The 13,756-nt window shown below is 37.4% G+C and overlaps 1 protein-coding gene across 6 annotated transcripts in view; it reads left to right on the forward strand.

The window, feature by feature from the left end:
- Positions 1 to 754: 754 nt before the first annotated feature.
- LOC111059011 (pre-mRNA-splicing factor syf2) overlaps positions 755 to 13,756 on the forward strand; it is an 81,631-nt gene continuing 68,629 nt past the window's right edge. For all 6 annotated transcript variants that reach the window (XM_022346606.2, XM_039424086.1, XM_039424082.1 and 3 more), the window contains exons 1-3: positions 755 to 1,054; positions 8,416 to 8,556; positions 12,011 to 12,303. In XM_022346606.2, coding sequence (XP_022202298.1) covers positions 968 to 1,054; positions 8,416 to 8,556; positions 12,011 to 12,303 — 521 coding nt within the window. In that variant the 5' untranslated portion in view covers positions 755 to 967. The remainder of the gene's footprint in view (positions 1,055 to 8,415; positions 8,557 to 12,010; positions 12,304 to 13,756) is intronic.

Consider the following 13,756-nt stretch of genomic DNA (forward strand, 5'->3'; position numbering starts at 1 on the left):
CTAGATACAGAATGGCCCAAAAACCTCGTATTTTCGGCTCATTTTCCAGTTTTCAGCTATTTCTGCCAAATCTCGTAATCGGACAGAAAAATTTGCTCCCGCGTTTTTTTTCTAGATTATGAAATACTAAATAAAAAGAAGAAATCATTCTAAGAAATACAAAATCTATTGGTTTACAATATTTAAAAAGAAATAAATTTGAAATGTATAAGTTAAAAGTTATATAATTTGGGCTATGAAGAAAAGGAAAACAGATTATTTTCTAACAAGTCTCTGCTTGGATGCTTGGATTCAAGCGTAGACATGCCAAGTGGCTAATGATGGTACTACTATTCAAGGCAGAGCGCATGCGCTAACGTTGTTGCTTGTGTGCTTGCACAGAGAAGAAAAAATCCTCTACCAGTCTACCACAGATCACAGAATAGCTTCTACTTTGTGGTGCTTGTGGCTTGTGGACACAGTATCACAGAATATACAGAATGGAAACTTGTAATCAATCGCCCATCTAACCAATGCTTTTTACATGACCCCAATACTAAACACGTCACGTGACCTTGGGAAGTTCCAATCCTGGTCTTCTGATTGGCTCGTGGCAGTGAACGAGATCAATTGATCCGGATCATTGAAGTGATCCGAACATATTATCAATACTATTACAATGCGGCGCTTCCTAACAAGATGGCGGATTTTGGCGTCAGGATATAGCCAAGTTTCCGTACTGTATGTATACTGTGACAGTATACATATACTTATTCTGTGTTGTGGATGTGGAGTTGAAACTTAAAAGTATAAAGAAGTAAAAGCGTGGTAAGCAAGGAAGAGTGTTGTCTCCTTGTTAATAGCATCCGCAACCATTATATTTGAATGCTTTTAAAGGATTTCTAAAAATTAATTATCAAATTTGTAACAATAAATAAGTGTAGTATAATTTATAACTTGGCCATATTTAAGCCAAATAACCAAGGACATGGCTGAGTGCAGTTCATCTAATTTGTCAACTGCTGATAAACTTGCTGATCGTATGAAAAGGTTGAAAGAATTGCATTTAAAAAGAGTAAGTACCACATAATTTTCACTTTTCTGATTTTTTGAGCATTTAACAAGCTAATATATTCTTATTATATTTATATTAAATACCTAAGACTTATGTGCCTAACCTCTTTAGATAACCTACCTTACCTTTTAACTACAGTACATTGTTTTCATTATAGCATTGATTCCACTTATTATTTAACATTGAATATTTTAAATTGTGTTAAAGTGAAATGTATTTGATAAAACTTAGGCTATATTAGGATTGAATCCTTGAATTTTGCCCTACATCCTATGTAAAACAAATATTAAGGAGTGTCATTACCTAATTTAATATTGTAGCCTAGGCCCTATGGTATTCCAGCTTTCCGTTAATTGTGTTTTTTATTTAAATTTATCAAAGCCATTCAACAGCCGAAACATAACATCCTTAACATTTTCTTCCATATTTTAAACAGAACCTATTAGGTTATGTTTGTCCGTTCTATATTTATTATACAAAACTTTGAAATCTGAGAAACTCCCAAACTAATTTTGTACCGTATTTTTTTCCATTCTTATATTAACACCTAGTTGAAGGCTAATAACCTAAACTATTATGACTTGAATTGATAAGAATAATGTTTGTGAAGGTGTCTCATTTGTTGTTTAGCCTTCTAGGGTGGATAAAACTAAATTAAATTGAAATTATCTATTACCCATTCAAAATATAATAGCCTAAAATAACCATCTTTATGAAATGCTGTCGCCTAATAGCTAAAATGGCCTATGGCGTTTTTTGGAGGTCCTTGTTAGTTTGGTAGATCTGCCCCAAAAGTCATGTCTTGAGTTGAGTTTGGGGAAGGTGTATAGCCTATGCTACTAGTGGTCAAGTCAGGTTTGTATGGTGGGTGAACAAAATTATACCGTTTGATTTGTTGAAGAAGTTGTTTGGTTACACTTTACTTTATCCGTCTTCCCAGCAGTCCTGTGGCTGTATGAGTCGTCATATTTTAAGGATAATCTCCTGTGTATGTAGGCCTATTTATGTCCATCTACATATTCATTTATGTAGTAGTTTGGCCGGTCAGTCAAATATCCTCTGAGCTGTTTTACGAAAACTCTATTTCCTGTGATTGATTTCAGGTTTTCAGGTAGGAAGTTGTAGAAAAAAGACCCTGCATATGTTGGGGATCTGCTATATTTTCTTAGTCGGTGTTGGGGTAGATTTAGGTTGTGTTGGTTTCGCAGGTTGTAGCTGTGAAGATCTGATCTTAGAGTGGGATTTGAGTTCCTTGCTTGTACTATTGATTCCAAAATATAAAGCGATATGACTGTCAGAATTTTGCTGCTCTTGAATAGGTCTCTGCAGTGCTCAATCCTATCCACTCCTTATACCGTTCTTATCGCTCTTTTCTGGATTCTCAGTATTCTTTCAAGGTTTGTTTGTGCTGTTGAACCCCAAGCCGCAATGCCATAACGAAGGTGCGATGCGAATAGTGAGTGATAGGCAATAAAGGCAGTGCCTTCATCTAAGATGTGTCGTATTCTTCGGATCACATAGGCTGCTGAGGATAATTTCTTACTAAGTTGGTCTATATGGTGCTGCCATGTCAGGTGGCTGTCCATTAGTATGCCAAGGAATTTTGTGGAGCTTTTCGTCATTATGTTGTCATCTATATGTTCCGTTTCTGCGTCATTTCCTGTAGGTGTGAATTTGAGGTGGACTGTTTTGTTTTTGTTCATAGTTAGTTGTAGTCTATTGCATATTGTGGTTACTTCCTCTATTGCCGGTTCAATTATATTTGTTATTGGTGTGGTCTTCTCAGATGGGATAAGTATTGTGGTATCATCCGCAAATAAGATGCATTTTTTTCTCACTCTGTAGTTCTTTTGGAAAATCATTTATGTACACCAGGAAGAGTAGAGGGCCCTGTATGGATCCCTGGGGTACACCTCTGGTCACTGGGCGAAGCGAAGATTTGTAGGTAGTGGTGAAGTTGTTGTTATGGTGGTCAATCTCCACATACTGTAGGTAGTCTTTCTGATAGGTAGTTCTCGATCCATTCAAGTGCCTTACCCTCAATTCTCAACTTTTTCAATCTTAATTTTAAGATGTTCCAGTCTATGGAGTCGAATGTTTTTTTGCAGGTCTATGAAGAGTCCAGTGGCTGTTTTGTGCGTTTCCCATATGCTATTTATGTCATTGCATAGTTCTAATATAGCTGTAGTAGTGATAAGCCTGTTCCATAGACGAATTTACTTTGTCCAGTAGTGGCGTAGTTAGTTCTTCCCCACAGTACTTTGGAATTTTGCCCGTGATGTCATCGTGGCCAGCAGAGTTTCGGCACAAATTAAGCTCTGTGTTTACCTCCTCACTACCCTTAACAGAACTGCGGGGTCAAAAATTGTCTTCCAAAATTTTCCCTCTATACCCTTTTTTGAGCATTCATTGCCTGGACTATTTTAACACAATGTAATGTACCAATGTAAATGAGGCTATGTATTTGACTTGTGTCAATATTATTGTACAATGCATGACTTTCCAAACTCTTGGCTTTGTTCAAAAATAAATACAGTTATAGAAATTCTTGGAAAAAATCGTTTCATATACTTCCAGAATCTTGTCTTCTGAACTTGATTGTGGAGGAATCAATTATTATTGTAACAAAACATTTTTGCATAGAGTATTGCCTCCAATAATAGACAATAGTGCAGGAATTTCGTCTTTTCTATAGATATTATATCTTCCAGAAAGTATAGCGGTATACCCTGTCATTCCGCTATTTTCATTGAGGTGTGTTTCACCCTATTCTACTATGGTATAAAGCTGATGAATGACTATTTTCTGGTTCCCTTCTCATGACCAGACTTAGAAAAAATTCACTCAAGGAGTAGTATGGTCTGGCACGCAGCCAGGACTTGAGTCTCCTCTTAAACTCACTGTCACTCAAATGACGCACAGATGGAGGTAGCATATTAAACATTTTAATAGCGATATTGGGATAACAGTTCTGAGCCTTACTTAGCCTACATCGAGGAACATTGACTTCGAGAGCATTTCGAAGTGAGTAGGCACTCTGCAACCCCCTCAAATTCACTGTCAGATTGGTATTCCTAATACCAACCAGGGAAGCAAAGATGAACTGGCTAAAAACTGTGAGAATCCCAAGTCTGGCGAAGAGTGGCCTACAGTGCTCCAGATGACCACTGGATGACAATATCCGAACTGCCTTCTTCTGCAGCATAAGAATACTCTCACAGTGTGAAGAGTGTCCCCACAGCAGTATTCCATATAATGTGACTATGGAACAGTGAATAATAGGCCATAATCAAATGTTCCTCAGTCAGCAAGCACCTCAGTCTTCTCAACAGGTAGATCACACGAGACAGCCTTCTGCATACAGCATCCACATGAGCACTCCATGTTAACTTTGGATCGATGTTAAATCCCAGAAGCTTCACCGGTTCATTCAATGAATGATTGAAGTGGTTTCTCAGAGTGCACATGATATTCTGTGTCTTGCCGACGTTGAGCAACAGCTTGTTCTCCTGAAACCAGCGTTCTGCACCAGCAAAGGACTCCTCCAACTCAAGGTGGCAGCTGCAGGCGAGGATCCTCTCCCAACAAGGGTTGTGTCATCCGCAAACAGCAGCTCACTTCCGCCGACTCTCAAATCGTTCATATGCAGGATGAACAGGACTGGCCCCAGGACAGAGCCCTGCGGTACCCCATGCCGTACATGCAGTTCGCCAGATGATGCACCCCGAACATTCACTATCTGCCTTCTGTCAGAAAGATAGGACTTGAAAGTGTCAGCAACAATGTCCGTTATACCATACTGACTCAACTTTCCAAGGAGAAGCTCATGAGACACACAGTCAAAAGCACGTGATAGGTCACACAGCCTCACTGCCACAGAATCTCCACTCTCGAATGCATCAATGACTTCGTTGATCAGGGCCAGCAGGGCGGTTTGTGTGGACTTGGACTTTCTAAAGCCATGTTGTCTATCAGACAGCAAACTATTCCTCTCAAGATGGTCCATTAGCTGATCCTTCATGGCAACCTCTAAGATTTTTCCGAGTAAGGGGGTAACAGTAATTGGTCGGAAGTTATTCTTGTCCTTCTCATCTCCCTTTTTGTATATAGGTACAGTTTTACCCAACTTCAAACAATTCGGAAAGTAGCCCAGTTTAAGACACTGACTAAAGACACTGGCAAGATGAGGTGCCATCTCATCAACCACTGATTTCAAGAAAGCCACAGTAAATCCATAGATGTCCTGAGAAGGTGAATTTTTAAAAGCAGTCACTATTTTCAATACATCATTCTTCGAGACTCTCCTCCATACAGAAAAGACAGCGGGTTGCGCTTCTACATTTCCAACACCATTTGGCTGAGTCACTGGAATCTGTTGAAGAATGGCCTCCACGGAGTTCAGATAGTGACTGTTCATAACATGGACTGAAATCACATTGAGGCTGTGTAGACGCTCTGCACTTGTTAATAAGCTTCCAGGCCGATTTACATGGGTTCTGAGAGTCAAGTATAGCATCAGCATTTTTCCTCTTAACTGCTTGGTCCACCTCCTGATTGAGAAGCTTCCGTGCCCTTAAGTACCTGCTAAATGCTACTTCTTTAGCCATTCTGTCCTGAGTCAACTCATAGTTCTGGTACAGAAGAGATACAGCAAACCTGAACATGTTCAATTCTTGTGAGAACCAGTCTCCAACATTTTTCCTTCTAGTTCTCCTGGTTTGGGCATGAGAGCTCATCCGGCCACTTCTTGACTTGACTGGAAAAATAGAATCAAAAACACTGATAATTTCACAGAAAAATTTATCAATTTTTACAGTGGACACCTGGTCATCATGTAAAATGGGCACAATCTCACTTTTAAAAATTTGAATGAAATGATGAACAACACCTAGATTGATCTTTCTTATCGATCTTTACCGTTCTTATCGCTCTTTTCTGGATTCTCAGTATTCTTTCAAGGTTTGTTTGTGCTGTTGAACCCCAAGCCGCAATGCCATAACGAAGGTGCGATGCGAATAGTGAGTGATAGGCAATAAAGGCAGTGCCTTCATCTAAGATGTGTCGTATTCTTCGGATCACATAGGCTGCTGAGGATAATTTCTTACTAAGGTGGTCTATATGGTGCTGCCATGTCAGGTGGCTGTCCATTAGTATGCCAAGGAATTTTGTGGAGCTTTTCGTCATTATGTTGTCATCTATATGTTCCGTTTCTGCGTCATTTCCTGTAGGTGTGAATTTGAGGTGGACTGTTTTGTTTTTGTTCATAGTTAGTTGTAGTCTATTGCATATTGTGGTTACTTCCTCTATTGCCGGTTCAATTATATTTGTTATTGGTGTGGTCTTCTCAGATGGGATAAGTATTGTGGTATCATCCGCAAATAAGATGCATTTTTTTCTCACTCTGTAGTTCTTTTGGAAAATCATTTATGTACACCAGGAAGAGTAGAGGGCCCTGTATGGATCCCTGGGGTACACCTCTGGTCACTGGGCGAAGCGAAGATTTGTAGGTAGTGGTGAAGTTGTTGTTATGGTGGTCAATCTCCACATACTGTAGGTAGTCTTTCTGATAGGTAGTTCTCGATCCATTCAAGTGCCTTACCCTCAATTCTCAACTTTTTCAATCTTAATTTTAAGATGTTCCAGTCTATGGAGTCGAATGTTTTTTGCAGGTCTATGAAGAGTCCAGTGGCTGTTTTGTGCGTTTCCCATATGCTATTTATGTCATTGCATAGTTCTAATATAGCTGTAGTAGTGATAAGACCCCTCCTGAATCCATGTTCTCTCACAGTCAGTAATTTGTTGCTTTCCAGGTGAGTCATCAGTTGGTTGTATATTGCCCGCTCTATGATCTTAGATGTCACTGGAAGATTAGCAATTGGTCTATAATTCTTTGCATCATTTTTATTTCCACCTTTAAATTTTGGGTAGATCTTAGCGATTTTGAGGTTTTTTGGGAATGCAGCCTGTTCCATAGACGAATTTACTTTGTCCAGTAGTGGCGTAGTTAGTTCTTCCCCACAGTACTTTAGAATTTTGCCCGTGATGTCATCGTGGCCAGCAGAGTTTCGGCACAAATTAAGCTCTGTGTTTACCTCCTCACTACCCTTAACAGAACTGCGGGGTCAAAAATTGTCTTCCAAAATTTTCCCTCTATACCCTTTTTTGAGCATTCATTGCCTGGACTATTTTAACACAATGTAATGTACCAATGTAAATGAGGCTATGTATTTGACTTGTGTCAATATTATTGTACAATGCATGACTTTCCAAACTCTTGGCTTTGTTCAAAAATAAATACAGTTATAGAAATTCTTGGAAAAAATCGTTTCATATACTTCCAGAATCTTGTCTTCTGAACTTGATTGTGGAGGAATCAATTATTATTGTAACAAAACATTTTTGCATAGAGTATTGCCTCCAATAATAGACAATAGTGCAGGAATTTCGTCTTTTCTATAGATATTATATCTTCCAGAAAGTATAGCGGTATACCCTGTCATTCCGCTATTTTCATTGAGGTGTGTTTCACCCTATTCTACTATGGTATAAAGCTGATGAATGACTATTTTCTGGTTCCCTTCTCATGACCAGACTTAGAAAAAACTGATCAATGAAATAAGAAGATAGTTATACCAAGTTTGATTTGGTAACGTTATTAGTTAGTGATTAGTGGTTTGAAGTAAAACTAAATAAATAGCCGAAGCTGAAGTAGACTACTAAAAAATTGATAAATATTGTAATTTGATACTGAAACTGAACAATTTTTGAATATTCATACTTGAATACTGAACTAGAATTTATTCTAAATACTCATAATTATTATGAATCAGAGTATAAGAATAACATCCAATTGCATTGCTGCCACAAAATGTTGAATGGAACCTGAAAACGAGTCAGAGATAAATGCAAATACCTCATTATATTTTTACTATTGCCAAGTTCAATGAGATTTTGAAATAATATATATAGGTAGCGTGAATGGTTTGTGATTGGAATTGTTCGAAAATGGATCAAGAAATCAACAACTATATAAATGATCCCCCCTTTTTTTAACAAGCCTTCTTTAAGCAGATGAAAACATTTTTCTAGAAATCCCCATATATAAGCGCCGTACGGTTTCTTCTTCACCAAAGTCAAGTCCGGCGCTCTCTTATGCAATCAGCGTGTCCGAGTGAGTTGGGAGCCCATTACAATGCTAATTGCACTAGGCTCACTAGACTCATAATTTGTTTAGGAGTCTAAACAATTTGGCATCATTACACTAGGCTGCTAATTTTTTATCTGAAATCACAACCTAATACTACTAACAAGTTATTGAATGCCAAGATCTATTGAATAAGCTACTTTTTTGTTAACTGCAGAATGAAGCTCGGCAATTGAACCATCAAGAAGTTGTAGAAGAAGACAAACGCAACAAACTACCATCGAATTGGGAGGCACGGCGTAGGAAAGCTGAATGGATACTCAACGACGAAGAGCAGAAAAAACAAGCTGAACAAAAAGTAAGTTTACCTGCAAATGTAAATGTAACTTAACATAAATAATGATTTCTCTGACTAATCGGGACACAGATTGTTCTTACACACTATTGTTCTTACCTTCTTTCTAAACTTTCCTCTCAGGTGTTTTACTGTTTTCCAGAAGGCTCGGCCATTATCCTGTCCATGCTGGTCCTGTAGATCTCTACCAAATTCTTCCCATGCCTGTATCTTTGCCAATTTAACACTTCTTTTCGCATCATTCCGTTTCTCCACATACGTTCTGAAATCTTATATTTCTTATATGCTTTTTTCTTCTCTTTAACCTTTCTCTTCACTTCTTCTGTCCACCACCTTGTTCTCTTTTTAAACTTTTCTACTTTCCTCTCACCACATACCTCCTTGGCAGCTCCAGTCACGGAGCCGCCAAGTCACTCCAGAATTTATCCACATCGGTGTATCTTTCTTCCTGGTTTTGCCAGTTCTCTATACGGGCTGAGAGCTCTGTCTGGTACCTTTCTCTATTCTCCCTGGATCTTAATTCTTCGTGCTTGATTCTCACGTATGCCGTCTGCCTGCCGTCCTTTCTCTCTACAAAGCCTGTGTCTGCCACTAGAAGCCTATGATCAGTATCCAGCTCAGCTCCTCTGATCACCTTGACATCCCTTACAGCACACCTAAGATCTCCTTGATACAATATATAATCAATCATACTTTCTGCTTCTCGACCTTCTCCTACAAATGTGATTTTATGATTTTTATTTGTGTATGAACGAAGTATTTCCAATGAGAAGATTATGTTGTGATGAATACTCAATCAGACGCTGTCCATTATCATTTTTTACTGTCTCACAGCCATATTTTCTCATACTCCCATGTCCATCTTGTTCATCCTTTCCAATTCTTCCATTGAAATCTCCCATCACTATGAGTTTCCTTGATTCTTCAGCTTCAAATGTTTCTCTCTCCAGCTGCAACCAAAATTCATCTTTATCTGCCACACTTGCATCATCAGTAAATCCATAAACTTGAATGATGCTAATTTTTTCTTCCAGGTCTAGATCCACTCCAATTATTCTAGGACTTGTTGCTTCCCAGCTTCTGACTCTTGTGTTGGTATCTCCATCATCCACAATCGCCACTCCACCACATGCCCTTCTTCCTTCTGCTATTCCTGAGTATCTCATGACATAACCATTATCCAAATCACTCTCTCCCACTCCCCTTCTTCTTGTCTCACAAATCCTCAACACCTTCATCTTATATCTCTTTATTTCTTCCACCATCTCCACCTCCTTTCCTGTAAGGGTTCTCACGTTCCATGTCCCGAATCTGATAAAATGGCTTGTCCTTTTATTAATCCGTAAATTCCTGTCCCGTCCGAGGCTAGTTGTAGTACTTTGAATCCGATGTAAACCGACATGTGGGGGATTAGCCCAACGACGTCTTCTTTGGAGCACTTCTTCGTCTGACTCCTACCCTTCGACCTGTCCGGCTTGGGTGGACCTACTGGTAGTCTCACTACCGCCGGTATTGCTCTCCGGGTCACGGGAATACACAAGCCCCTCGACAGGTGTTGTGCTCCCCAGGAGGGGATAATGTTTATGATTATCCTATTTGTTTGAACTCTTGTCTTGTCTATTGCAATTTTTTTTATTAATTTTCAGTTTTGGAAAGAAAAGAAAACAATCCAAGCTCTTAACATTACTCAACTCTATGTCAAAACCATGATTTTGTATATTTTAAGCGCAAGTTTTGTTTATTCACTAATATCCGCTACAATTACCAAACAAGAACTGCTCTGAACACAGGTATCATCACTCCTAGACTGCTTAAAACATTCACAACAGCATCCTCGTATTATAAAATCAATATGCTTTTCCCTAAGCTACCAGAGTTAATAAAAAATCATCCTGAAAGTAATGAAATAAGCCATCTCAAACAAATGATATTCGTGAGGAAATGGAGTATTAAAAATTAATATAGAATATAAATAAATAGGAAAGTGAAAATGAATTTATACGAAATTTAATGTTTACGGTGTGTTGAGGGATTTTGAGTGTGTTTGGAATGTCTCTTTTAGGTTTAATTTCTTGTTGTATCCTAATACAATTATTATTTTACGTCTGTAAGTAAGATATTATCTTGTAATTAATAATTATTATTGCTCTGTTTCTTTTATTTTTGTAATATGTCATGGTTTAGTGCTTATTATTGGTTGAAATTGTACATAGGCTTTGCCCGTGTGAGGAACTTCTTTCAAGTTTTCTAAATGTATATTGTATATAGTTTGTACTTTCTAAGAAGAAGAATAAAGACAATTTCAATTTCTATACAAGTTGGTCAATACGTTGCTTTGAAGCTTCTCGTTAGTTTGCAAGCTCTGCCCTCTAAGTCATGTCTTGAGTTTGGGAAAAAGTAAGTTTAGTGACGACTAATGGCCAAGTCAGGCTGGTATGGTGGGTAATCGAAACTATCCAATTTGATTTGCTGTAAAAACCATTTGGTTGCACCAGCACTGTGAGGCCGAGTTGTCATGGATCATAACGATTGCAGAAGTCATTTCAACTGACGACGTCTTTAATTTTTCGACACCATTCACGCACATTACCATCATAACGTTTTCTGCGTGAACTTGAATCATTCTTCGTTAGATTCATGCTGAACTATTGCTTGCAAAAACGAATTACGTCACGCAACTATCAATTAACGAGACGCGGGAGACTTAAGAGTGGCGGCCATTTTTCGGGGTCTATAATTCGACAACAATTGACGATTTGGTCACACCAATAACAGGGAAATTACAGGGTGGGGATGACAAGCTGTTAAGCTTTGTAAAAATCTGGTTGAAAAACTCGAATATGTTTAAATATTTCTCCCAATAAAGCTTTTTTATTGCTCTTCACCAAATAAATATTTATTTCTTCGATATCATTAATTATAATTGCATTCGATTTTTGTTACATTGATAAATACTCGTCTTTATTGGGCTTCTGTTTATGAAATCGTTTCAAGACTGAAGCTGATATACTAATCCCTACAGTAATCTATACTAATTCCTCAATTTACATTTTTTACACATCGTTAAAAATTGGCTTGTGCGATTGTTAGATTACTTTGCACATAGTTTTATTTGGCACATTTTTATTCATTAGGCTACGTGCTTTATGGTATAGGTAGTCTACGGTCTGTACTACAGTTTGGTTGATACTAATATGAGTGTAAAACCTCTTATAAATCTTTTTCACATGAAAAATAATTAGGTTCTTGAGAACTGTACTAGAAATTTTGTATCATAGTAAGAATAATATTAGTCTCCTATACAAGATATCGTAATTTTATCAAGAAAGTTCGGTCTGCAGGAAATTTCATTTATTTGAATTGCTTCCACTCTGTAGTTCAGTCATCTATAAATACATAATTGTTAAAGCTGTAAAGATCTACACTGTACTCAAATAATATTTTAATGATTTTTCAGGGAGAAGATTATGATAGAGTTAAGCTGTTGAATGTGGGCGCTGATGAAGCGGAACGTCTGGAAAAGAAGAGACGAAAGGCAAATCCAGATACTGGCTTCGCAGACTACGAACAAGCAACCATAAGGCAGTACAATCGGTTGGTCAGAAACATGAAACCAGATTTGGATAATTATGGGAAACAAAAGGAAAAACTGGGCGATGCATTTTATGGTGGAAGGAATACCATACTCCATGGCCTACATAACGATTCAAAGGAAGGCATTGACGCTATGGTCTCAGATTTGGAGAAACAGTAAGTCGTCAGTCTTCCATTTAGTTTTGATAAAGTTACAAATTTCTATGGATTCAATTGTAATCGTTTCCCTGATGCCTGATCACACACGACAATAATTAATCAGTGGTTTTCCGATTAGTATCAGCTATTGAAAAATATGTATTGTATTCTATTTTGTTGGGTCTGGAGACCTACTTTTGGATATTTGGTCGAATAGTTGATCTCCATTATAAATTGAAAGGTAGTGATTCATGGGGGTTTATTCTCCTAACTGATATATCATTAATGAACCCTCAACTCATATTCTATTGTTCAATCAATGTATAAACTGATAGATATATTATATTATAATGAACCATCAACTCATATTCAGTTGATAAATAAATGTAAATCATCAACTTATCTATTTTTGCATTGCAAAATAGTGATTCATTTGATTCGATGAGATAATTCTCGATGAGAAATAATGTGCGACCCAAAATAACGGGAACTTTTAAAAACGTCTTAAAACGAAAGTGGGGAGTGGAAGAATCTTTCTTATTCATAACAATGAAAACTAAAAAACTTGCCATTTATTTTTTGAAAATTACTTGCTATAGATGTCTTTCTCCTGCACGAATACATTATTGAAATCTGTGTTGAAGATTCCCCATTGATCTTGCAACATCTAAACTGGAATATATTGTGGATTTTATTCCCAATCCTCTGTTTTAATTTTTAATTAATTCAAAATGATCCTGTGCAACATCCAAACTGCACGGCAGTAAATAGCAGCTGTGCGAGTGAATATTGTTTTTGGTAACGGTGCAATCTCGGGATTCGCTCGAGTTTCTTGGCCCTACAGATCACCAGGTATTATTTGCCCATTATATGCCAGGTATTATATCGCAAGAATTGTTCACCTGTGATTTTATTCTTGTGGAGCTATCTCAAATCAATCGTGTCACAATTACTGTGGTTGAATTAATACAGATGACTCAGAATGAAATTCACAATATCCCAGTTGAAATATTGCTGCAAACGGTAACGATAAAGAATCTCCAGCACAGATTTCAATAATGTATTCGTGTAGGATAAAGCCATTTAGAGGGTGTAATTTTCAAAAAATAATAACTTTAATCAATGATCCTTAAATAGCAAGTTTTCATTGTCATAAATAATTTTTTTCCCTTCTCACTTTTGTTTTATGACAATTTTAAAAGTTCCAGTTATTCCGGATCACTCTGTACTTGAGAATATTTCAGCCGAATCACTACAAGCAAATAGGCCTACATCTGAAAGCTTTCTCCATATTGAATGGAACTCAATGCTTACTCCTATCTATTCAATCGATAATCCAACGTTTTGTTCAATTATTGCTAATTGTGTAACTCTTGCAACTTCTTTACAAATTAAATAATGATGGTCTTGTCCACAACTAAATTGAGTAGAATATTTTGAATTATGTTGTATTTGTATTGTATTGGATTTT

Source organism: Nilaparvata lugens, chromosome 1, assembly GCF_014356525.2.
Source record: "Nilaparvata lugens isolate BPH chromosome 1, ASM1435652v1, whole genome shotgun sequence".
Classification (NCBI taxonomy): Eukaryota; Metazoa; Arthropoda; class Insecta; order Hemiptera; family Delphacidae; genus Nilaparvata; species Nilaparvata lugens.